Source organism: Equus przewalskii, chromosome 21, assembly GCF_037783145.1.
Source record: "Equus przewalskii isolate Varuska chromosome 21, EquPr2, whole genome shotgun sequence".
Classification (NCBI taxonomy): domain Eukaryota; kingdom Metazoa; phylum Chordata; class Mammalia; order Perissodactyla; family Equidae; genus Equus; species Equus przewalskii.
The window spans coordinates 1,980,416-2,005,599 of record NC_091851.1 but is presented as its reverse complement, the minus strand read 5'-3'; the positions used below and the strand labels follow the sequence as shown (position 1 = coordinate 2,005,599).

The window sequence follows — 25,184 nt, the reverse complement described above, 5'->3', positions numbered from 1 at the left end:
GGAATTGATGCTTATTTAAATAGAGTGGTCTGTGCAGGAGCTGGCGAACCAATACTGGATTATGGAAAACATCTGCAGAGACGAGACCAAAGGCTGCATGAGGACAACGGCCTGCAGACAAACCCTGCCATCCTCGATGCCAGGTGGAAGTCCTATGGAGACAGTGAGAAGGCTTGGCCTCTTATGACACATCCGACTTTCTGAGCTTCATGATTTCTCAGTTTTCTTAGTCTGGAAAGAGAAAATGTACACTGGGCCTTGTTTGGCAGTGCCAGCTCTTAGCCATCTCTAGCACCACCTTGTCATTGTTGACATTATGCACCGGCTGCTGGCCTGCTCCCCAGGACCAGCAGGCATTTCCAGCCAAGGTCTGCCACGTCCTTCAGTGCAGCCCTAGGGACAAGGGCTCAGGGTCACAGTGAGGGCTGCCACTGGTGGCCTCGGCAGTGCTCCCCTGCAGCCTCACATGGAGAGTACCCATACCGTGGATTGCTCCTTGCTGGGTTGGCGTTGAAGGGTTGCTGGCAGCAGGGTGGGTCTCAAATAGCTTTGCTTTCTGCCTGGGTGATACCCAAGTCAGCAGCCAGTCCAGACTAGGACGATTTAGGGGACAAAGAAGAACTTATTGAACAGTGCTACAAAAAGAAAACAAGAAAAGACGGTGGAGAGAAGAACCCAAATGAGAGCAGCACAGTTATTTGCAAGGGCTTGTTTGTTCACCTAGAGTGAGGAGCAGAAGCACAATAGCAGATGTAGGCTCATGAACAGGGGGTCGTGCCGCGACGCCTCTCGCAGCTCTGATGCTGGTCAGTGGCAATGAAGATGGAGGGAGGGCTTCGGGGAGGAGTTCATAGGAAAGCTTCAGGGCAGCTGCACCTGCTTCACCTCGATGGCCCCTGGAGGAGATTTCCCTCCCTACTGAAATAGCCAACGTGGTTGAGCCCTATGCACCAGACACTGTGTTGGACACTTCTGTGCCTCTTATAATTTAATTTTCACAGTCCTCTGAGGTATTTACTATTATACCAATTTTGCAGATGAGGAAATTGAGACTCAAGGTGAAGCAATTGCTAAGCAACAGTAGAAAGGCTGCCTCCTTCCCCACTTCTGACCCTATTCTGTAGCTCTCCCACCATTCACAGCAGCCCGAAACGCACAGTGAGACCAGGACGGACCAGCCTGGATGTCTGGACTCAGCCTGGCTGGGCAGAGGATGCCCTAGTTGGCTACCTGTCCTGGAACATGCTGGCATCCTTGGGCATGGCTTCCCACCTGTTAGATGACCTACAGTTTCCCTCCTGCTTTGGGGAGTAAGGGCACCCCACTTCAGGTTCCCAATCAGAGGCATAACATGATGAGCAATGGTTTTTGACCAGACTGATGGGTGATCTGGGCAGACCTGAGAGCTCAGGTCAAGGAGGAGCCTGAGAAGTTTGTTGGGGAAGGGGCAAAAATGACAAAGGTAGGACAAGGGAGTGAATTAAAAGCCACAACCAAGAAACTCCTGGTCTCCAGACTCCTCAGCCTACAAGAGCAGAGCTTACAGTGATGGGACACACTCTGCCTTTGTTTGTTTCCTGTTTTTTGTCCCCTGGGAGCAGGCCTGACAAAGAATTCCAAATCGTGGTTGACAGTAGGCAAAGCCAGGAAGTTGTGCAGCTCACAGAGAGCCCCCGTTGGGCCCCACCACCTCACCCACACACCACACAGCCATGGGCTAACCTAAGATGAATCCCATCCATGTGCCACCATCACTGGTCCAGCAGGGGCCCTGCTGCTGGGTCCAGCCATGAGACAGAAGGCCAGGTTTGCTGCACTCTTGGGAAAGATGCTTTCTCTTTCCTAAGAACCAACTACCAATGAAGCTGTCTTCCCCTGGGTGGTGTGGCAGCAGATGAGAAGGTGGCCTGGGTGCAGGCAGGTGGGAGGAGCCATGGTGCAGACCTTACTCTTGTCAGATTTGCCCCTATGTGGCTCTGGCCAAGGGCAGTCCTTTCTCACTCAGTGTCCTGGGTCATGAAAAGGAACACAAGAGTGGCAGGAAAGGGACCCCAGGCTGAGTGTCTGTTCTGTAGAAAGCACTGTGTTTATTCCTGCATACCCTTCATCCATCCGTCCATCCATCCATCCATCCATCCATCCATCATCCAAACTGCTTTATTGAGGCATAGTGGACATAAAACAAACTGCACATATTTAAAGTGTACAGTTTGATGGGTTTTGACATATCTATCATCTGCAAAATCATCACTACAATGCATAAAATGAACATGTCTATCACCCAAAGTTTCCTCATGCCCCATTGCATTCCTTCCTTACTCCATGGACATAGCAGGCCCCATATCTCCTACAATTTCATGCTATAATCAGGGCTCCTATTTTCTCCTTCTTTTATTTTTTTAAAATTTAAAAAAAAATTTTAAATTTTAATTTTTACAGCAGTAACATTGGATTATAACATTATATAACTTTCAGATGTACATCATAATATATTTCGAATTCTGTGTAGATTACGTCTTGTTCATCACCCAAAGACTAATTACAGTCCATCACCACACATGTACCTAATTACCCCTTTTGCCTCCCTCCATCCCCTCTTCCCCTCTTGTAACCATCAATCTAGTCTCTGTTGCTATGTGTTTGTTTGTTGTTGTTTTTATCTTCTGCTTATGAGTGAGATCATATGGTATTTGACTTTCTCCCTCTGACTTATTTCACTTAGCTTAATGCCCTCAAGGTCCGTCCATGTTGTTACAAATGGCCGGATTCTATCATTTCTTATGGCTGAGTAGTATTCCATTGTGTATATATACCACACCTTCTTTACCCATTTGTTCCTTGATGGGCACCTAGGCTGCTTCCAAGTCTTGGCTATTGTGAATAGTGCTGTGATGAACATAGGGGTGCAGGTATCTTTATGCATTTGTGTTTTCAAGCTCTTTGGATAGATACCCATCAGTGGAACAGCTGGATCATATGGTAGATATATTCTTAATTTTCTGAGGATACTTCGTATGTTTTCCATGGTGGCTGCACCAGTTTACACTCCTACCAGCAGTGTACGAGGGTTCCCTTCTCCCCACATCCTCTCCAACACTTGTTTGTCCCCTTCTTTTATTCAGAAGAACAGGGCTCGTTTTTTCCCCTTTTCCCATGAACATAACTAGCCTGCCTAATGTACCCTTATTCCACGGAAATAATCAGGCTCCCTATTTTCCTCTTATCCTATGCCTGTAACCAGGCAACGTATTTTCCTGTGATTCCATGGAAATAAATAGGTCCTCTGTTTTCCCATTGTTCTGGACATGACTGGGCCATATACAGAGCCAGGTCCTCTAGGTCCCTATTAGTTCATGCACACGACCAAGTTCCCTATTTTTCCCTTTTCCATGGAAATGTCCAAAGACCTGCTATCCTCTAATTCCATGGACATGACCAAGCTCCCTGTTTCCCTCTATTCAGTGGATCTAATCAGGCTCCTCATTTCTTCCTTACTCCGTGGAGAAGACCAAGGCCCCTATTTTCCACTTATTATATAGACATGACCAAAACCTCTATTTTCCCCTTAATCTCTAGAAATAACCTGTCCTACCTTAGTTTTCCTGCGACTCATAGCTATAACTCTTCTCCCTATTTTCGTCTGATCCCATGTATTACCAGGTCTCCTATTTTCCCTTATTCCATGGACATGACTGGGACTGCTATTTTCCCCTTGGTACATGATCATGCCCCCACTTTGTTCTTACTTCTGGCCATAGCCAGAGCCCCATTTTTTCCTTATTCCATGGATATAACCAGGACACCTAGCTTCCCCTTAAGCATGGAATTGATGTGACCTCCTCTTTCCCTGGATGTGTCCATTTCCCTTTTTTGCTTTTCTAGACATGACCAGGGCCCTTGTTCTCCTCTTATTCCGTGGAAATAATCAGCCCTCCTATCTTCCCCTAAGCCATGGTGTGGCAGGCTGAATAATGGCTCTCCAAAAGATATCCACGTTCTAACCTCTGTAACCTGTGAATATTACCTTATATGGCAAAGAAGGACTTTACATAAGGGGTTAAGTTCAAGATCTTGAGATGGGAAGATCATCCTGGAATTTCCAGGTGGGCCCTAAATGTGACCTGTGTATCCCTATGAGAGGGAGATTTGATGCAGACAGAGGAGAAGGAGGCCGTGTGACCATTGAAACAGAGGTTGGAGTGATGTGGCCACGTGCCAAGGGATGCTGGCAGCCAGTGGAAGCTGCACCCGGCAAGGAACAGGTTCTCCCCTAGAACTTCTGGAGGGAGTACAGCCCTGCTGACATCCTGATTTTGGTCCAACAAAAATGACTTCAGACTTCTGGCCTCCAGAACTGAAAGAGAATAAATTCCTGTTGTTTTAAGTCACCAAGTTTGTGGTAATTTGTTATAGTAGCTATGGGAAACCAATACACACATGGACATACCTGTGCTCCCAATTTTCTTCTTATTCCATGGACATTTTAGTGTGTTGAATTGTGTTCCCCCACGATATACAGCCAAGTCCTGACCCCTGGTACCTGTGAATGTGAACTTATCTGGATACGGAGTCTTTACAGATTTAATAAAGTTAAAGATCATAAGATGAGATCATAATGGATTTACAGTAGGCCCTAAATCCAATGACTGGTGTTCTTCTAAGAGAAAGAAGAGAGAGATTTGAGACAAAGTGACACAAGGAGAAAGGCCATGTGAAGACGGAGGCAGAGACTGGAGTTATGCTGCCGCAAGCCAAGTAACTCCAGGAATGACATGAAAAGTCCCCCTTTTCTGGTTTTATTGAAGGACATAGCCAAAGTCTATATTTTCCTTTTATCCCACTGAAATTACTAGGGACTCACTTTTCTCCTACTTTATGGATATAGCCAAGGCCCATATTTCTTAAGCAGGCCTATTTTTTACGTGTTTAGCCCTATGTTCACAAGCTTCCTAATATGGCCTCTTGAATACTACTTTCCCTTCCTCAGGTCCTCAGTCCGACGGACATATCCCAGATTTCCAGGGCTGACTGAGCTTGTCCAGGTCTGGGCACTTGCACACACTCCTACGAATCCTGATATATCCATTTAAAAATGCCACTCCTGCAGCTCAGGCTCAGGATATTCCAAGGCTGTCACCTCCATCCTCTGGACAGGGCAGGCTCTGAGGGTCAGGGGGGTGTTGGAAGAGGTCCTTGTAGGATTTTCATGCGGCAGGGTGGTCTGGGGTCTGGGGCGGTGGGGATCTGACAGACCATGGGCTTCAGTGTGCGGGTTCAGAGTCGTGGGGAACGGCGCAGAGGATGCTCCTGAGGGCTGCCCGATCCCTGGCCTGGGAACAGGTTCTTTGCCGACGTTCATTTAGTCTCCACCACAATCCAAGATTAGCGCTTTTTCCATTCTCATGTTATAGATGAAGAAACTGAGGTTTGGGAGACTAAGTAACTCTCCCAGAGTCACCCAGCAAGGGATTGGAACCCAGGAGAGTTGGGTTCCAGGACCCGTGCTTCCCCCACCAAATCATGCCACTTCTCAAAGACCAAGGTCCCATATATTTATTTTTGAACATTTTAACCTTTGTTTTGAAATAATTTCAGACTTAAAAAAAGGTTACAAAAGTAGCATAAATGTTCTCATATGCCCTTCACCCCTTTCTCAAATGTTAACATTGTACATAATTACAGTGCAATGGTGAAAATGAGGAAGTTAACATTCATACAGTGCTATTAACTAATCCACAGACTTTATTCACTTTTCACCAATTGTCCCACTAACGTTCTTTTTCCAGAGCAGGACCCCATTCAGGATCCCACTTAATGAGTGTTTCAAAAATAAGGCGCTCTTATGGGCGCAAGTCGTGGGTTCAGGACAGGCTACCCCAAAATATGGCACCTTGGCAAATCAAATATCTTAAGCTGAAGGGAGTTTAAGAAAATGGCAGAAGCCAGCAGAACACTCTGACCTCCCCACTAGCCCTCGCTCCCTGAAGGCAGCGAGAGGGCCTTCTCTGTTCCAGGAGGACAGAGGACGCCCTGTCACCAGAGACACGGGACCTAGGGTGGAGCAGGCTGCACAAACAGACCTTGTTACCTCTTTACCATGGACTACCTACCCCTAGCCAAACCCCTTTGTCTCGTCAATTCTTCACAAATTTATTCTTTTTTTGGTCTAAAAGATATAAAAGCTTCCTGCTCTGGTCACTTCTTTGGGTTTCCATTCTCTAGTGAAGGCTCCCACGTAGATGTAAAAATTCAATAAAATTTGTATGCTTTCCTCCTGTTAATCTGCCTATGTCAGTTTAATTCTTAGACCCAGCCAGAGACCCAAAGAGGGGAGAGGAGAATCTCCTCCTCTCCACAGCAACACCCAGCCTTCAGGGGGCTGCAAGGTTCATTTCTGAATAAGGCTTACAGCTTATTCCTCCCTCACAGGGAGGCTGGGATTACCTCACAAAGCTCCGCTGGGATCTCACCAAGACAGCAAGTGCTAGCTCCAGGGCCTGCAGGCACAGTGGGATCCAGCAGGCAGATATCTGTGGTGGGTAGGTGGCAGGTGAGTAAAGGGAACCCGGCCTTAGAGGAAGTGCAGGGAGTAGTTGATGGCTGAGTTAGACGGCTGGAACCCACAGCAGATAAGTAGAATGTACCACGCCCTGTTCCGTGTCCCTGATTCCTTAGATCTCAGTTCAGATATTACCTTCTCCATGAGCCTTCCCCAGTTCCCACAAATGGCACTCTCCACCCCACATACCAGCTCTTAGTACCTAGCACTGTAAAGGTCTGTTCTGGGAGCTTTCTTCCTCGCAGTTCCAAGCTACCCTCAAGGTCAGATAGTAGACTATAAGTCGAGGCAGAGTCAATAATACACCTTAGGTGTGAAGGCAGGGGAGGGTCTTGTCCATCTTGGCAGGTGTTTGGAAATTATGCTTGCCTGAATCGCCAGAGAACAGAGCGGGTGTCGTAGATGTGTGGAAAATGTACTGAGCTGAGAGTGGGTTGGGCTGCCATGCCAGGAGATTTCCCTGGTTGGTCCTTTGGTCATATTGTGGGCAGAGCCTTGGAAGAATGAGTTCCAGTCTCAACCTCTGTTTAAATGCAGGCAGGCCATCTCCTGGGGAAGCCTGTGCTGGCGAGGGCTGCCGCTGGAGAGTGAGCAAACCACAGCCTGGCGCCTCCCCACCCTGGAAGGTGCCGTGGATAGGAGGTCTCTCAGCTGTGGAGATGGGAGCTGGATGCTGGAGGAACCCTCTGCTGCTGCTGGCTGCCTTGGTCCTGGCGGCCAAGTTGGGTCATTTTCAAAGGTGGGGAGGCTTCCAAGAGAAGTCCATGAGTCAGAAAAACATAAATTCAACGCTCAAATTCTTCATTGAAACCTACAACAATGCTAGTAACGACACCTACTTATTTGGAGTTGACAAGCTACTTCGCAGTCAGATGCAGGTTTGTGCCTCAGTTTCTCCAGATGTGCACACTGCCCCCATTCTTACCCACTCAGACAAGTGGGGACACCCTGCGGTTCCCAGAGAGACCGAAGTGATGGTTTCACCAAGTGGCGAGTGGCCTCACTTGGCATGGATGTGCTTTAGAGCTGTTCAGGCCCCAGTGTTGCCTTAGTCACCCTTCCAAGATGCTAGCCTAAGGCCTGGAGTGAGATCCCAACTCTCTTACTCTTAGTCTGGAGCAAAAATGTCCCCTGAGATTCTCAACAGGTCTTCCTTGGAAAGAATTGCCTTTCATTCTGAAATTAGGTCCTATCAAAGTGATAGCAGGTTCCCGGAACAATAATATTTCAGTGTCCAAGACTGTAAAATCTAAGTCTTTATCGGGTTTTTTGGGAAGCACTTCCTAGCTGTGTTCCACATAAACCTGGAATTACACAGATCATCTTTCTTTTTGTTAGTTTTATATATTATATTTCTCTGAAATATATCAATTGAAGGATGACAGAGGAAAGAGAAGTTGTTTGAAAACCACTTTTGTTGGTCCAAGCTGCCCTCAAGTTCAGATAGTAAACTATATAAGTTGGGGCAGAGCCAATTTAGAAAAAATAACTCACTAGGAGAAAAGTGCTCTGGTCAGAAATAGGGGCAGTGGGAATAGGAGAAACCAGTAAGGGTAGGGGCAGAGAGGGGTGAACAGTGTTACTATGACACAAATGGCCTTATGTCACACCATGAAGACATTAGCCTGTTCCCATCTCCGTCACACACTCTTGCCACAAGATGGCAGCTTGTCAGGGCCAAGAACATTGAGGTGACTTGGCCACAAGGTGGCAGCCAAGTTCTTCTCGAAGTTGGCTTGTTTTCCCCATCTGTCTTCTCAAGGATGAATCTGAGAATCTGAGGAGGCCTGTCCTGTGGAATCAATCCATTGTCATTAACAGTTCACTTTAAAAGAATTGCTTGTGAGCAAACTTTTGATGTCATTCAAATGGATGACTGGACAGAACGAGTATGCCCCTTGGTAGCTGGGTGACCTAGGGCAAGGGTCCTTGGGCATCTCCACAATTGTGGCTGTGTCCATCCTAATCCCTGACAGAGGGGCTCAGGAGGTGGCACGGTGTGCTGCCTGTGCCTGGGCTCCAGGTCCCCCATCGTCATTGTGGGATCTTGGTCAAGTGCTATCCATACTCTCCAGGCCTCAGTTTCCTCACTTGTAAAGAGTGAAGCGGCACTTGTGAGAATATTTCTATTGTTAGGATTATTCCTGTTATCAACAATCAAGTCTAATAACGAATAAGAAGACGCTTCACAGCCTGGAACGTTAGTTAAATTTACAGCCAGCAATTTTAGTTTCTTCATACATACAGAGTGTGCTGAAGATCAGTGTGAAAGCGCTTGGCACTAACCCTGCAAGATGCCATTGCCTGGATGGAACTGTCCTTTGATGAAGAGCACAAGAGCCGTGCATCCTGAGGTTATTCTGGTGGATGCCGGGACCAGGATGGCCGTACTGCCCTCAGCCCCTGTCCCTGCACGCGTTGAGGTTTTCTGGGGATGTTTTCCCCCTGGGGGCAGTGTGAGCACTCTCTCCCTCTATTGCCACTCTAGAGAGTGCCAAGCCTTCTCATTTGGTTTGACCACTGACACTAGGACTGGGAAGCAGGGAACATCCAGGAGCTTCTCCCCTCACCGGTGCAGAACTCTCTAGTCCACACGTTTACTTGGGGAGTCCAGCTCAGCTTCCAACAGGCAACAATAATCACCAAACCATTTGTTAGCGTTTTTTTTTCCGGGTGTGGGGCTTCCCTGCCACAAAGGGCTTTCCCTATCTTTAACCACGCAAGCCTTCACAGCCTCATACTTGAATGTAAATACAAGAAGACAAAGCACAGTAACAGGAAACAGGGGTGTGTTTATCACTCGCACATACCCTCGGAAGAAGTTGACACTATTCTCATTTTTGAGTTGAGGAAACTGAGACTCAGGTAGGTAGAGGGAGTTGGCCAAGGTGACAGAGATGGCAGGGGATTAAACCAGAACTTGAGCACAATTCTTCTGTCTTTTGTTCTGTCGCTCTCCCGACTCCACAGCTGCTTCAGAGTAATGTTCCTGACACTTTGCTAAAACATTTAATAATTTGTAATTATTAAGTTGTTTTAAAATTAGTTTTATGCACTCAGTGAAATACACGCTTCCCTTTCACCCACATAACAGCTCCTTGAGCAAGCACAATTATTATCTGTGCTCTGTAAGTGAAGACACTGGAGTTGCAAGGCACTTGCCCGGGATCACAGCCTTAGCAGATGGGGACCTCTTGCCCCGTGTTGATTTGATTCCTAAGCCCATGTTTTCAGCTGTGTTGCCAAACTGCCTCTCATCAGGTTTGTTGGGAAGGAGAGCAGGGAGGGAGGACATGGATGAAGGGAACTGAGAGAGCTGAGAGACAAGGTGTGGCTCTATGCATTCTGAGGACCCTGTGTGCAGCCTGGGGGCTGTGCTGGAGCTGCAGAGCAGCCAAGCTCGAGCTGTGTAGCCTCCCTCGTCCCAAGGACACAAGGGAGACAGGTGGAGACACTGCTGTGGCTGCAGCAGTGAAGCCAGTCCAGAGCAAAAGAATGGGTTCCACCTATGCTGGGCACTGACCAGGGTCTGCACTCGCAACTGTGCATCCTCCAGCCTGGGAGGGGAGGAGAGAGCCGTGCTTTCGGTGGATGAGCTCTGGGAACAGGGACTGTGGCTCCTGGGGCATCACTCTCCTTCCTAATTTTTCCTGGAAAGAGTCAGCAACTGGATGCTTGGAGTCAAAACTAACAGTGCCATTGCTTCTTGGTAGCTGACGACGGGAGTGGAGTATATGGTCACCGTGAAGATTAGCCGGACCAAATGCAAGAGGAACAGCACAGAAAGTCCTTCATGCCCTGTTCAAAGCAAGAAGGATCTGCAAAAGGTGTGTTGGATGGGACTCATGACCAAGAGGGAAAAAAGTAAAACTTTTACAAGTAAATACAAGTTGGACATTGACAGCTTTTCCTGCTGTGTGGATTGGGGTGGGGCGAGGGCGTAGCCCGAAGGCTGCCTGATGCCGTCTGAGGCCCTTGGGCACGGGAGGAAGCTCTCTAATTGGGCAGTCTTCCCATTCTGTGCTGGAACCCACCTGGCCCCAGGCCTCCTGGTCACTGGACTCCTGCCCACCCAGCCCACTCCCTGGCCCTCACGTAGAAGCAGCGCTTACTTTCCTTGGGGACCTCATTCTGGTCTCGGCTTGCACTCTCCAGATCCCTGAGGATTGTCCAGTTGCCTCCTTGTCTTCCAAACTCTGCCCACCCTTTCCTAGTCCCTCCTGGTGGCATCACCTGCAAGCTGGCAGATACAGGGTCTCTCCCTGTGCCTGGGTGCAGTGTGGGAGGGCTGGGGTGGTATGTGGGGGAGAGTGCCTCTCTAGCTGGGCAGGGGGAGCCCAGGGGGAGATTCCTGTTCTGGGCCTGCCCCCCCCCCCCCACGACCATGTGACCCCATGGTCAGTGTGCAGCCTCAGTGAGGGGTCCAGACTCCCAAGACAAGGGCCTGAGGGGGCAGGAGCTTTTTGTTCACCTCCAAAAAATATTTCCCTGAAGCTGATTGTTTTCTTTCTCCTCCCACAGAGTCTCATTTGTGATTTTTTGGTATACACTGTGCCCTGGATGAACTATTACCAGCTCTGGAACAACTCTTGTCTGGAGGCCTAAGTGTGTTTGCGTAAAGCTCCTTGATGAAACCCTAGACTGCCCCCGTGCACTTCCTGTTTTAGGCTCCAGAAAGGAGTACATCTCCCTCATCAGGGTCTCGCTACACACCCACTCACAGACATAGACACACACACTCTTACGCATGCACACTCACATAGCACACTCATACACAGCACACACATGCACACTCGCACTGCAGGCTGTCACATGCACTCACTCTCAGACGTGCATTCTCACACACTCTCTCACACTCTCACACACACTTGTGTATTTTCGGTGGTCTTTGGTGGTTGGCGCAGTTTGAGCAGAAGGTTGTTAGCTCTTTGGGGAAGCTCATGATATTTTCTACTTCGGCCGTCTCTCTGAGGCTTTGCTCCATCCAGGCACCTCGTGACCTCTGGCCTGAGCTTGGCAAGCTCTGTTTCTTCTCTACACACATACAACTCTGTGACTGAGGCACGTCTTTGTGGGTGTGTTCAAGGTCCCCCGGACCACCCCCAGGTTCAGTAACTCACTGGGAGGATCCCCAGGACTCGGCCTGGAGCCGCAGTCAAGGCCATGATTTACCAAAGTGAAAGGATAAGAAGTAGAATCAGCAGAAGGAACAGGTGTGTGGGAAGCAGTCATAGGAAGCCAGGGGCAGGCTTCCAGAGTCTTCTCCCAGTGCAGTCACACAGGCCACTGTGGGAAATGCTGTCTGCTGGGGAAGTGCAGTAGAGGCTTTGCGCCATGGGTTTTCCCTGGAGCTGGTCATGCAGGCAGCATCTGCCTACCATGTACCAAAATTTCAGGCTCCCACAAGGAAAGCAGGTATTCAGCATAAATCACATTGTTTGTACAAACAGTATAGACAAAGCGAGGCCCTCTTATCATTCAGGGAAAGGTTTATATCAATGTAGGGAGCTGTTTATCGTCTGAAGTCCCACACTCCAGCCAAGGCCCACTTTGCAAGCAGGTCTTTTCAAGGGCAGTGGTCTTGGGCTGGCCGTGGGATCTCACTTCTTCAGAAAGAGCTCCTGAGTGTCCCATGTGCTCACTGCTGGTGGAATGAGACCTCTGGTGTCCTCCCTTGTGTACTCACAGTCAAGCAGAGAGGCACACACTGGACCAGAAACGAGGAGTGGATGTGGGCTGAGATATACCACTAGACCAGTTGGTCTCCTCCCCAGGGGCCAGTCCCACCAGCACAGTCATAACTCCAACTCGAGAGAGTATTTCTAAGGGGGAAAAGTAAACACACAAGCAAGAACCTCAAATTTTCCCAGGAGGCCTGAGGGAGCAGGGGAGGTGGAAAGGAAGAGTTAAAGGGGGTGAAACTCTTGTTCGAAGAAGAGGGAAGACAGAAGCATGCTGTCCTGCAAATCCAACCTCATTGAGGGCTGACCAGGCCCCTGGCACTGGCCTGCTGCCCTCGTTCTCTTGTTTGATTGTCATGACAACCCAGTGAAACAGAGACTTTGACCTCTGCCTTACAGGGGAGGAGCCCCCAAAGATAACCTCTGTCCAGATCCTAACATCCTAGCTGAGTTTGGCCTGTTGGTTGAACTTTTAGAAATGGAATCATACAGTGTGTATTCTTTCGTTTCTGGCTTCTTTTACTCAACATATTTATGAATCCATCCGTGTGGTGTGTACTTGTAGTTCACATTTATTATTGTGTAGAATTCCATCATGTGACAATATATTGCAATTTGTTTATTCACTCTACTGATAATGGGCTTTTGGGTAGTTTCTAACTTTTAGGAATAATAGCTACTAAAAATAAACAAATGTGTACAATGTCTAGTGGTGGACACACTCATGTGTTCTGTTGGGTACACACCTAGGGGTGGAATTGGTGGATAATATGATGTGTCTGTGTTCAGTCTTTAGCTAATTTACTCAAGATCTTTTAACTTTTTAAGTTTTTTACTTAGTTTACCACTCTGTTACTTAATTATTGTTTAAACCTTGTTCAACCTCTAAATTCTTACTTTTTTGTGTCTTTTATTTATATGGCCTAATTGTTTTGTGTCTACCTTTATTTTATGTGATTTCATAGGGGCACTCAATTTTTTAATAATATTTTACCAAACTTTATGGCGTTGCTTTGAATTTTTAAAGTGAACTTTCCCCATACCACCTGCTTACCTTGTTTTTGTAAACGGCAACCGGGAGGGACTGGCACAAGGTGGGCCTGTGTGACAGGAGTGGGGAGTCCAGGCCCTGACCTCTAAAGGACCCAGGACAGATCCTTACAAGAGAGAGACAGAGAGATTTGGCAGAGACACATGGAGGAGAGGGCGTGTGAAGATGAGGCAGAGGTGGCAGTGATGCGGCCACAGCGCAGGAATGCCAGCAGCAGGAAGAGGCTGGCAGAGACAAGGAAGAGAGTCTCTCCCAGGCCCTCCAGAGGGAACATGGTCCTGCTAATAGCTTTTATTTTAGACTTCATGGCTCCAGAACTGTGTGAGCACAAATTTCTCAGTTTTAAACCACCAAGTTTGTGGTAATTTCTTACAGCAGCTACAGGAAGTTAACACACCAGGTTTTCTTCTGCTTCATGTATTTCAGACTTGAGGATAAAGGGCTGGCAACCTGGAAATGCCGATATGTACAGAAAAAAATGCCTCAATAAAAGCCTGCTCTTTCTAGCCAAAGGACCAGGAAAGGGGCAGCCCATCAGGACAGAAAACTTGTAGACAATAACTGCTCTGCTCTTGCCAAGCACCACAGGAAAAAAATGAAGCTCACAACCCTCCCACCCAGCAAAAGCTGAGTAGGGAGCCTAGACTTTCACCGTCCTGAGACTGCAATGGGGAGCCCAAAACTCACACTGGGATGGTGCTAGAAAAGGCCAAGTAGGGAGCTGACACTTTCATCCCTTTTGGGTGGTGACAAGCCCCCTCCTCCCTGTGGTGATAGTGAAGACCCTGTGGAGAGTCTGGACTTCTGTTTTCCCACTGAGGTGGTGTCAGAAGAGGCATGCGGGCAGCAGGATGAGGCACTCCTGTCCCTCCCAGACAGAGTGGCTTTAGCAGAGGCCTAGTGGGGAGTCTGAACTCCCACCCCTGTCCAGCTGTGATGAGAAGTCCCCCCATTTTGTCAACAGAGGCTGAGTGGAGAACCTGGGTTTCCATCCCCACCTGGTGGTAATGAGGTGGCCTCTCTTCCCATCAGAGGAAGCCTGCTAAAAGAGATGTAAATAAGATTCAGAGTTGTAATATGAAAACATTGAAGTTTTCATAGAAAATCACTTGTCCTACTAAGAAACAGGAAAGTTTAAACATAAATGAGGAAAGATAATGCATAGATGCTAACATAGAGATGATACAGATTTAACATCATTTGATAAGTGCATAGGGTTCTTGGACCCAATTCCGACGTGCATGTGGAAGCTTCTGCATACCAGCAAGAAGTTATTGGACATCAGTAGGGTGTCTGAGAATGCAGCTCAATTCAGACACTAGCTACCTGGAGATAGAATCAGATTCCATAGGTGAAATGCTCAGTCTCACAAGATGGCTGTCCAGTTCAGATGCAAGTTGCAAGCTCAGGTTGTTTCCTGTGCTTCAGACTGACCGGCTACAAACTGGAGGTTCCAATGACCCCTCCAATTCAGGTTACTACCTGTACTTCTGACTGACTGGCTATAAATCAGAGGTTCCCATGACCCTGTCCTCAGGTTTGATTAATTTTCTAGAACAGCTCACAGAACTCAAGAAAACCTGTTTACTCACCAGATTACCAATTTATTACAAAGGATATTACAGGATACAGATTAACAGTCAGGTGAAGAGATACATGGGGGAGGTCCTGAACAAAGAAGCTTCTGTCCTCACATAGCCGGAGGCCTGGCATGGTGGCACATGGAAGCATTCTGGTTCCACAATGTGGAAGCTCTCCAAAAAAACAAAAGGCCAACGAGCTGTCCTTCAGATTTTTATGGAGGCTTCATTACATAGTCATAATTGACTAAATCATTGGCCATTGGCAATTGATTCAAGCTCAAGCCCCCTGCCCTACCCAGAAATCAGGGTAGGACTGAAAGTTCCAATCCTCTGATCTCTTGGCTGTTTCTCCTGGCAACCAGCCCCCACCCTTGGGTGGGGTCCAAAAGTTACCTTCATTTACATAAACAAGACCCCCGTTTTATCTATATCGCCTTGAAGCATTTTTAGGAAGTGAGGACAAGAGACCAAACATTATAATAGAAGATGCTCCCATTGCTCTTACCACTCTGGAAATTCTAAGGGTTTTGGAAGCTATGAGCCAGGAACTGTGGATGAAGATCAAATATATCTGCGAAACATATTTTGGCCACCTGAATGACTAAATATATATATTTCTTACAATCATGATATCATAACAAGCATTATAAAGCAGTCATAAGAATGCTGCAATGAGCAATTATGAACATGCTTCAAACAAGTGAGCAAAGAGAAAGTCTCAGCAAAGATGTAACAAATCTCACAAAGAAATAGAAGAAACAAATGGAAATTTTAGAATTGAAAAATATAGTAACTAAAAAATTCAATGGTTGGGCTCACCAGTGGATGGAAGGAAAACTGGAAGAGAAAACAATAGAAACTACACAATCTGAACAGCAGAGAGAGAGTCAACTAAATATATGAATAGAGCCTCAGAGATTTGTGAGACTATTACAAAAGATCTAACACACTGAAGTCCCAGAAGGAGAGGAGACAGAGGGGCTAAAAAAACGATTTGAAGAAATAATGGTTGAGAAGTTCCCAAATTTGGCCAAAGACCTAAACCTATAGATTCAAGAAACAGAGTGAATCCTAAATAGGATAAATCCAAAGAAATCCACACCAAGACACATCAGAGTCAAACTTCTGGAAATTAAAGACAAAGAAGAAAACGTGAAAGAGAAGACAACTTACCCTTAGGGGGAAAAAAACTCCAATTGTAATGACAGCAGATCAAAAACCACTCAGGCCAGAGTGGCACATTTTTCAGGTGATGTAGGGGAAAAAAACCCTGTCAACCCAGAATCCTATAGCCATCAAAAATAGCCATCAGGAATGAAGGGGAAATCAAGCAAGTCTTAGATGAAGGGAAGCTAAGAGAATTTGCACCAGAAGACCTACTCTAAAAGAATAGTTAAAGAATTTCTCTAAATAGAAAGGACCTTATATATGAAGAAATCTTGGAACATCAGAAAGGAAGAGTTTAAAAAGTAAAAATATGGGTAAATACAGGAGGCTTTCTTTTTCTTGAGTTTTCTAAATTACGTTTGATGGTTAAAGCAAAAATTATATCATTGTCTGATGTTTTCAATGTACATAGAAGAAATATTTAAGACATTTGTAAATTAAGAATGATAAAAGGATGTAAAGGGAGGTAAACTTTTCACATTTCATTCAAACTGGTAAAATATTGACACTAGTAGCCCATCAAGTTATGCATATATAATGTAATATCTAGAGCAACCACTAAAAAGGCTATGCAAAGAGACACACTCAAAAACAGTACAGATACATAAAAATGAAATTCTTTAAAGAGTGTTCAAGTAATTCACAGGAAGGAAGAATAAATAAGTCCCACAGAAAAAAAAGCAGGAAGAACAAACAGAGGATAAGAAGTAAAATGACAGACTTAAGCCCTAACATACCAATAATTACATTAAATGGCATTTCAAACTACATATAAATGGTCTAAACAAGCCAATTAAAAGATAGAGTTTGGTAGAGTGGATTTAAAAAAACTTAACCCATCTATATGCTGTCTACAAGAAACTTCAAATATAATGATATAGGTAGGTTGAAAGTAAAAGGGTGAAAAAAGTTATATTATACAAACATTAATCAAAAGAAAGTAAAGGAGGGTATATTAACATCAGACAAAGTAGACCTCAGAACAAAGAAAATTACCAAAGATAGAGAAGGACGTATATAGTGATACTTCCACTCTGGAAAATAGTTTGACGGTTTTTTTAAAAAACCCTAAAATAGTCTTTACTTATGTAATGCAGCAATTGCACTCCTGGGCATTTAACCCAGAGAAATGAAAATTTGTGTCCACACAAAAACCTGTACATGATTGTTCATAAAGTTTTATTTGTAATAGCCCAACACTTGAAAACAAAAATTACATCCTAAAATAGGTAAATAGTTAAACAATCTGTGGTACCATAATAGACCATGGAATCCTACATAGCAATTAAAAGGAACAAACTACTGATACGTGAAACAACTTGGATGGAGCCTAAGGGCATTATGACAAATCTCAAAGGTCATGTACTGTACAATTGCATTCATATAGCATTCTCAAACTGGCACAATTATAGAGATGGAGAATAAATCAGTGGTTGCCAGGAATTTGAAGTGGTCAGGGAGAGGGAAATGTGACTACGGAGTAGTACAGAGTATCTTTGTGGTGATGGGATAGTTCTGTATCTTGATTGTGGTGGTGGTCACATGAATCTACACATATGACAAAATGACACATATACTCAGTGTACCAGTGTCAATTTCCTGGTTGTGATATCTCTCTATAATTACATAAGATACAATCAAGGGGGAGGAAACTGGATGAAGGGTACAAGAGACCTCTCCGTACTGTCTTTGTAACTTCCTGTGAATCTGCAATTATTTCAATATAAAAAAAATTTAAAAACTCACTGGGCTGAGAAATAAGATCATTGGGCACAAATGTTCTGCCTTACCTTTAGTCTCTGCCAGGATAATAATCCCTGCATCCAGACAAAGTAGCCAACATACCAGAAGAGCATTGATTAATATTAAATTACTACTGCTGCTGCCAGTATTCTTTTTTTAAATTTATTTGATTTTATTGAGGTCATAACAGTTTACAACATTGTGAAATTTCAGTTGTACATCACTATTTGTCAGTCAACAGATATATGTGCTTACCCCTCAACCCCCTTACCTTCTGGTAACCACTAATCTGTTCCCTATGTCCGTGTATTAGTTTATCTTCCACATATGAGTGAAATCATACTGGGTTTGTCTTTCTCTGTCTGGCTTATTTCACTTAACATAATACCCTCAAGGTCCATTCATGTTGTTGTGAATAGGACTACACATCTTTTTTAATGGCTGAGTAGTATTCCACTGTATACATATACACCACATGTTATTCACCCGTTCATTAGTTGATGGACTCTTGGGTTGCTTCCACATCTTGGCTATTGTGAATAGTACTGCCTACTGCCAGTATTCTTACTAATTGTTAACATTTACTTGAATATCTGCTTTGTGTTAGGCACCATGTTAAGCAATTTACATGCATTATCATTATTAACCTTTATAATTACCCCAAGAAATAGGTACTGTTATTTTCAGTTAAAGATAAAGAAATTGTAGGTTAACATTTTCCCAGATGGTTGGCAGAGGGGAATCCCACTTGGGTCCTGCCTGAAACAGGGTCCCTCCAGAACTTTGGTAGGGAGAATAGGAGATGGAAAGAATTTACTCTTTCCAAGCTCCCAGCTATTTTCCACTGGTAGACACTTGGTGTGGCTACTATGCATCACGGGTCACAATTCACATGTGCAGGGAGTATCCTCTTGGTGCTGTGTATATATCCTCTCACATCTTATCCTTCTGTGCACACCAGTTTCAAATGCCAGCACCTGTCCCCCTTTTTCTCCGCCTGCTTGCTCTGCCCTCCAACCACCCCAGAATAGAGGTTACAGGGAATTAATGCCCCTGCAGCCAATAGCTGACTGGAGCTGTTGGATAAATACCCCGGCTCCCTCTCTCTTCAGGTAGAATAATGTTCTGTGTGTGTGTGTTCCACAGTGTCCCTAGGGCTCCCCAGCTATTTTAAACCCCAGGGCTTTTGCTTGAGCTCTTGGGGACAAGATCTGCTTCTCTCCTACTGGGTGTGAATGAGGACAGACGTGACCTGGTGAGTTGCCGGCACCCCCTTGCGACCACATGGAGGAAATGGAGTGGAGAGATGAGGCAGGTGACATTGTTTGAAATCCTGAATCAAGCTGTTGTGTGTGGGATACTTATTCCGCAATGTGACATTCATGGAAGGGAGCTCCATTAACGTAGTGTTCCTGGTTCCTCTCTGTCCTCAATCAGTCTTCTCCTGGAGGAGTTAATCTGGTTGGTCTCTTTGGGAAGAACAAGCTGGGTGCTGTAACCCAGGTCGTCCTCCTTTCCATATGGGGCATATATTTTGCTAGATACCTCCAAGGAGAGGAATCTGTCTGTGAGGCACCTGCTGTGGTCTAATGTTGCTGATGCTGGGGATGTAAATGTAATTCTAGAACTTGATATTAGAAAGTGCACTTGTCAGCAAAGATAAGGCACATCTCTCAAACCAGTCCTTATCAGTAACAAAGACTCTCATCTGTTTTTGTTTTTGGTGAGGAAGATTGGCCCTGAGCTAACATCTGTGCCAATCTTGGTCTATTTTGTATGTGGGTCACTGCCACAGCATGGCCTGATGAGGGGTGTGTAAGTCTGAGCCTGGGATCTGAACCCACGAACCTGGGGCTGCCAAAGCAGAGTATGTGAACTTAACTACTTTGCCACCAGGCTGGCCCTGGCCCTCAACTTTTTAAATTACTTATATTATTTCTCCCTGTTTTGCACTTTAGACAAGGAAGGAGATACTCTTCACTGAGCCCCTCAGAGATGCCATCATAAGCCATACTTGCAAATATCTCTTGGCTGTTCAGTTAAGTGACTTTGAGCTTCATTCCTCCTCCTTCTTCTCCTTCTTCTCATCTTCTTCTTCTTGTTTTAAAATCAAAAGAATCCTACTAGATATAAGGATGGAGTTGAAGTTCTGCTGTCATGTACGTATAGGCTATGAGGCCAGAAATTATTCACGTCACTTCATTTGGATGCCAAAGCTGCCCTGGCCCAGAGAAACTTCAGATTATATTATTATAAGCTGATGAATTTGGGAAAAAAAAAGAGTGGAATCATACACACTAACAGCATTGAGAGAACAGGTTGACACACATTTATTTCTATGTTGCGAATCGCTGCTCATCGCAGGGTACTCTCACATATGGTGGCCGCAGGTGTATGCTCCAGGACACCTAGCCGTTGGTGCAGTTTTTGGTCAGAATTTTGTACTTTTCAAACCAGGGAACAACATACACTGTGTAGAAGCAATCAATTTGCTAAAAAACAAACAAACAAAAAAACAAAAACAATATTTAAGAAAGATCAACACGCAAGGTGAAAATTTAAAAGAGAAAGAAGAGGATAGAAGGCATGTGAATAGGGAAAATGACACTATCTCAACATGCCTTCAGTCTAGATGTGGTTTTTGACCTTTATTTTTATTTCCTTCACTTAATAGAATTAGGGCTGAGATCATCCCAGAAAATGTTCCTCTGTTTGTGGTCAGAATTGGAGCCTAGAAGTAAAGTGTCCCCCCCACCCGTAGTCACCATGGGAACTACTGCTTCTTTTGCTTCTTCATTTTTACCCACATGTTGTTTACTTCACACTTCCCCTTACTGGCTCCATCCATCCGTCCATCCATCCATCCATCCACCCATCCATTCATCCACCTACCCTCTAAACCGTCTCCACCATATTTCCTTCCTTCATTTGTCCATTTATCACATTCTCTCTCTCCTTCCCTTGTCCCCATTCTCTCCCAAGATTTTCCTTTTCTTTTTCCCTGGCTTCTTCTCCCATAATGAGAAATCAATAAACACATTTTGCATATTATTAATTATCATTTCTTAGTGCAATTTTGTTTTCCTGCTCTGCATTTGAAAGCCTAGGGTGGGGAGCAGGGTGGGATGGGAGGCTGAAAAATTTATATTTTTCCTAAAATAGAAATCAGAATACTGATTTCACCAATTCCATCTCTCACATCAATAAGATCGTCTATTTTTACTTTACTTTTATCTTCAGGTATGCTTTTCATAGATTTCATCATCTCCTCCAGGGAAGAACTAAAAAATTCTACCTTGCTAGATTTTGAAGAATTACTGAGTAAAAAGTGAGGAGAGAGCCCATGGATGGACACATTTCTGTGTTGAGAATATCCAGGCCTTCTAACTAGGGTGACCATGTAATTTATGAACCAAGATATATTGCAAGCAAATGGAGATGCTGCTAATGATTACTCTAAGAAGCTAGTCATGAAGCAGGACTATTCCAAGCAAAGTGGGACATATAATCATAAAATGAGGACATCTTCATTTTAATTCATTTGGTTAAAGAGAAGTGATTTGTAGGGCCTGTAGGATTTGAGACCTTCAAGGCACCTCTGCATGTGGGCCCACCCTGACTATGACACTGCAGTGATGGTGGTCTGGCCATCCTCCCTCAGGTGTGACAATACTAGGTGGGGACAAAGCATATAGGGGACTAAGCCACTGTTGGGGGAGGTGGCTCCTCAGCAGGTCGCACACATGTAGGTTTGTCCCCTCTCCCCCCGGCCCACCAGTTGAGCTATGTCTGAACTCATTTTCTCGTCTCTTCCTCCTCTTTGCCCAAACAGTGCTGGATGAAAGGAATAGAGGTTGGTAGCCCAGTGATTGCATGTTCTCATCAAGCTGATCTTCAGATATTCAGCTGGTTGCACCAGAGAGGTCCCACTGGCTGCTAAAATATTAGCAGCCCACTGCAGCTCAGCCACTTGGCTCCTCTCTCTGGACACTTCCAACCTCCCTATAATTTTTTCAGCAACAGGAGCAGTGTCTGCCAGGCAGGAGCCAGCCGCTTTCACCTTCACTTTCCGCTTGGAGAAAGGAGGTGTTATCCACGCATTCTTTTCAAGCAAGCTTGAATATATCCCCAATAATCCTACCTCATATTATCCTAAAACCAGAGAAAACCCCACTGAAAAATGAATCCTTTCTGAGTGAATGCACTTTCACCCGGTACCTTGTAAAGCTCCCCTTCTTGAAAGGTGCAGTTTTCAGTCTCCAGCTTCTGGCAGGTGGTCCGCCGCATCTCTAAGTTCACATGATACTCCATATGGTCAGTAATCTGTGGGAAGCAAGTGGCAAGGGGATAAAAGGACTTCTTCTCCCTTCTGTGTAGCTTCTGGTGGTGGGAAGTCCTTTACACGGTGCCCAAGGTCAAGGACCCCATCCTGGACAGCTAGGTGGGCTCCTCTCTCCTCTTCCTATCTGGCTCCCATGCCTCCTTTTGTCCTTCGAGGAGAATTCACCAGAAACCACTCAGTGGGCAAAGTCGCCCCTGGATAAGCCAAATGATGCTAATTCTTTTGGACAAGGCTCGGTGAACTTTGTCTGCAAAGGGCCAGATAATAAAGTACTCAAATCTGAGAAAGCGTGTGAAAGCAGAGCAGTGCGAAACACATGTGAACACACGTGATGTGGCTGGGTGCCAAGAAAACTACATACAAAAGGAGGCAGCCGGCAGATGTGGCCCTTGGGTTGTAATGTGCTGACCTCTGATCTTGGGTATCATTTAAGTGACAACTTCGTCTAACCAGTGAATTTATGCTTTTCTTAAAATGCCCACTTGGAACTAAATGAGGCTGAATTTCACCTGCGTGGACTTCCTCCAGAGCTGCAGCAGAATCCCGGCAGAGGGGTATGGGGAGGAGGGGGGAGGGGAGCCACACTGACCCATTTCTGGACCTTCAGCATTCGCACAATCCGGAAGCTGTACTTGTCATCACTTTCCTTGTTGAACTCCTCTGTCACAAACTGCATGGTAGCTATCACGTAGCTTTCTGATGAAGGCACTTCTTGGACACTGAAAAAGGTTTTCTTCCTTGCTCGGCAGGTAAAGGCCACCAAGGCCACCAGAATGGCCAGTAGGAGCCGTGGGGCCTGCCAGGGTCTGCCCATCATCCCTCAGCTGGGGAGGAGTAGGAAGCGCTCCCTGCTCGGCCTGCTGGAGGCCGGGTGCTTCCCACTGACCCCCTCTGGCCTGGCCGCATTTAAGCCAGCCTGTGGTGGACACCCACAGCTTTCCTCCCCTCCCTCTTTGTCTGCAGCTGAACCAGACGAAGAGCAGGGAGACCTCGCGGTGGTCGGCGAGCTCACTCCCACTTGCCCTCATTCTTTTCACTTAGGTTTGTGTTTCACACACACATACTCATGCAAACACCCATCTCTTCCCTGTTGAGGGGTTGCTCTCTCAGCAAAACACCCCCTCCTGCTGCCCCAGCAGTATCTGGGTGGAAGCCAGGCCAGGGGCCTCCTGCCACTGAGGTCACCTCAGCCAGGGCCGTGGGAGGTCTGGAGTGACAGGAAGCGATGGAGACGTGGGGGACGCTGGATCCTAGGGCAGTGGAGCATGAACAGGTGAGCTGGGTGAACACCGCATCCTTCCTGTCTTCTCGCCCTTCCCTCTGATTCTTGTTATCCCCTCCCCACTTCCCGACTGGCTGGAATACAAGCTCTCCCTCAAGCCCAAGCCTTGGCCTCTTCCTTTGTGTTAACAGTTTTTAACTTTGGGAGGTGCCTGGGCCCCGCTGGAGAAGCTGATGCTCCTCAGAAAACTGAGGATGTGCCACATCTGGGGAGCAGGCTCCACTTGCGGGCGTGGTCATGCTGTGGCTTTATTTTCACTCCCCACTGTCCCTTTGGAGCGGACTGGCTGTGCTCTTTGTGCCCTGCGACCTTAGTGGCACTCTCAGAAAGTATACACAGCCTCAATCCAGTAGTTAAGGCGTCAGTCTCTCCGGATGCTCAGAGCTTTGAATGTGGCTTACAGCTGTGCTTCCGCTCCGGGAGGCCTGCGTGTGGCAAGCGGGAGGGACTACTTCTTTTTCTTCTCCCCCATCTACTCCGCCTCCCCCATCTCACCAACCACAGGTCTTAGGACCTTTCTGGCACTGAGACTAGGGGAAGAAGGGGGGGTGCACAGGGACTGGAAAGTTCCTCCTTGGCTCCAGCTGCAGTGCTTCTGGACTTGGTGGAATTTTTATTTTTTGAGGAAGATTAGCCCTGAGCGAACTACTGCCAATCCTCCTCTTTTTGCTGAGGAAGACTGGCCCTGAGCTAACATCCATGCCCATCTCCCTCTACTTTATACGTGGGATGCCTACCACAGCATGGCTTGCCAAGTGGTGCCCTGTCCACACCCGGGATCTGAACCAGTGAACCCTGGGCCGCCGAGAAGCATAACGTGCAAACTTAACTGCTGCACCACCGGGCCGGTGCCCTGGTGGAATTTTAAAGCTGGGTGTCCTGCGGGTCCCTCCCTGGCTCCCTGAGCCTCCATTGCAGGGAGCCACTCCTCCGCAACTCTCAGCTGCTGTGTTGGTTTCCTATGGCTGCTGAGACAGGTTACTACCAACAGTGGCTTAAAAGAACACAGGCGAATGATCTCACAGTTCTGGAGATCAGAAGCCCCCAATTCAAGGCGTTGTCAGGGCTGCCTTCCTTCTGGAGGCACAGGGGAAGACCCCTTTCCTTGCCTTTCTCTGCTTCTGGAGGCCACCTGTGTTGCGTGGCCCATGGCCCCTTCTTCCCTCTTCAAAGCAGCAGAGCGTCTTGCAACCTCTCCCTGCCTCCACCTCTCTCTCGCAAGGACCCTTGTGATTACGTCTGACCGACTCAGACAACTGAGGATAATCTTCCCATCTCAAGATCCTCAACTTACTCACATCTGCAAAGTCCCCTTTCCCCTTTAAGGCAGCCTATTCACAAGTACCAGGGGTCAGGACAGGGACATCGTTGGGGATGTCATTCTGCCTGTCATAACAGCACAGTGTTTCTTTCTTCCAGCTGCTCGTTTGCCCTCTCCTCAGCCCGGGCATCCTCTGGTTTCCCTTGGCCTAGTGCAGGACCCTCCTGGTGGCGCTCCCACCTCAGCTCGGTGTCTTTTGGCTGCCCGGTTGGAAGTGTGAGTCAGCCACTGCTCATGGCTCTGGAGAGAGTCGGACCACCTCCCTCAACACTTCCCCTCTGCTTTCCAACCCCTGACCATTTTATTCTCTCACCACTGGGGAGCTGTTTCTGTGTCTTCGCCTATTGTAAGGAGGTCTGCCTTCTTCTCTAAACCTCACTCTGAAATCTGTCTCAATCAAAAATTCGGTTTTCGTGTTGAGTAACATTTATATAAAATGCTGCATATGACCTTAG

The 25,184-nt window shown here is 46.5% G+C and overlaps 2 protein-coding genes across 2 annotated transcripts; one reads left to right on the top strand and one right to left on the bottom strand.

Annotated features, from left to right (window-relative positions):
- Nucleotides 1-6,465: 6,465 nt before the first annotated feature.
- On the top strand, nt 6,466-11,230 carry CSTL1 (cystatin like 1). Its single transcript, XM_008540507.2, has 4 exons — nt 6,466-6,550; nt 7,097-7,437; nt 10,273-10,386; nt 11,081-11,230. The coding sequence occupies exons 2-4, from the start codon at nt 7,219-7,221 to the stop codon at nt 11,162-11,164; spliced, it is 417 nt and encodes a 138-aa protein (XP_008538729.1). The 5' UTR covers nt 6,466-6,550; nt 7,097-7,218; the 3' UTR covers nt 11,165-11,230.
- An 8,860-nt stretch (nt 11,231-20,090) lies between these two features.
- CST11 (cystatin 11) lies at nt 20,091-23,026 on the bottom strand. The gene is made up of 3 exons (XM_070588727.1): nt 22,716-23,026; nt 22,003-22,107; nt 20,091-20,276 (listed from the first exon to the last, which is right to left on the bottom strand). The coding sequence occupies exons 1-3, from the start codon at nt 22,941-22,943 to the stop codon at nt 20,193-20,195; spliced, it is 417 nt and encodes a 138-aa protein (XP_070444828.1). The 5' UTR covers nt 22,944-23,026; the 3' UTR covers nt 20,091-20,192.
- Nucleotides 23,027-25,184: the final 2,158 nt, after the last annotated feature.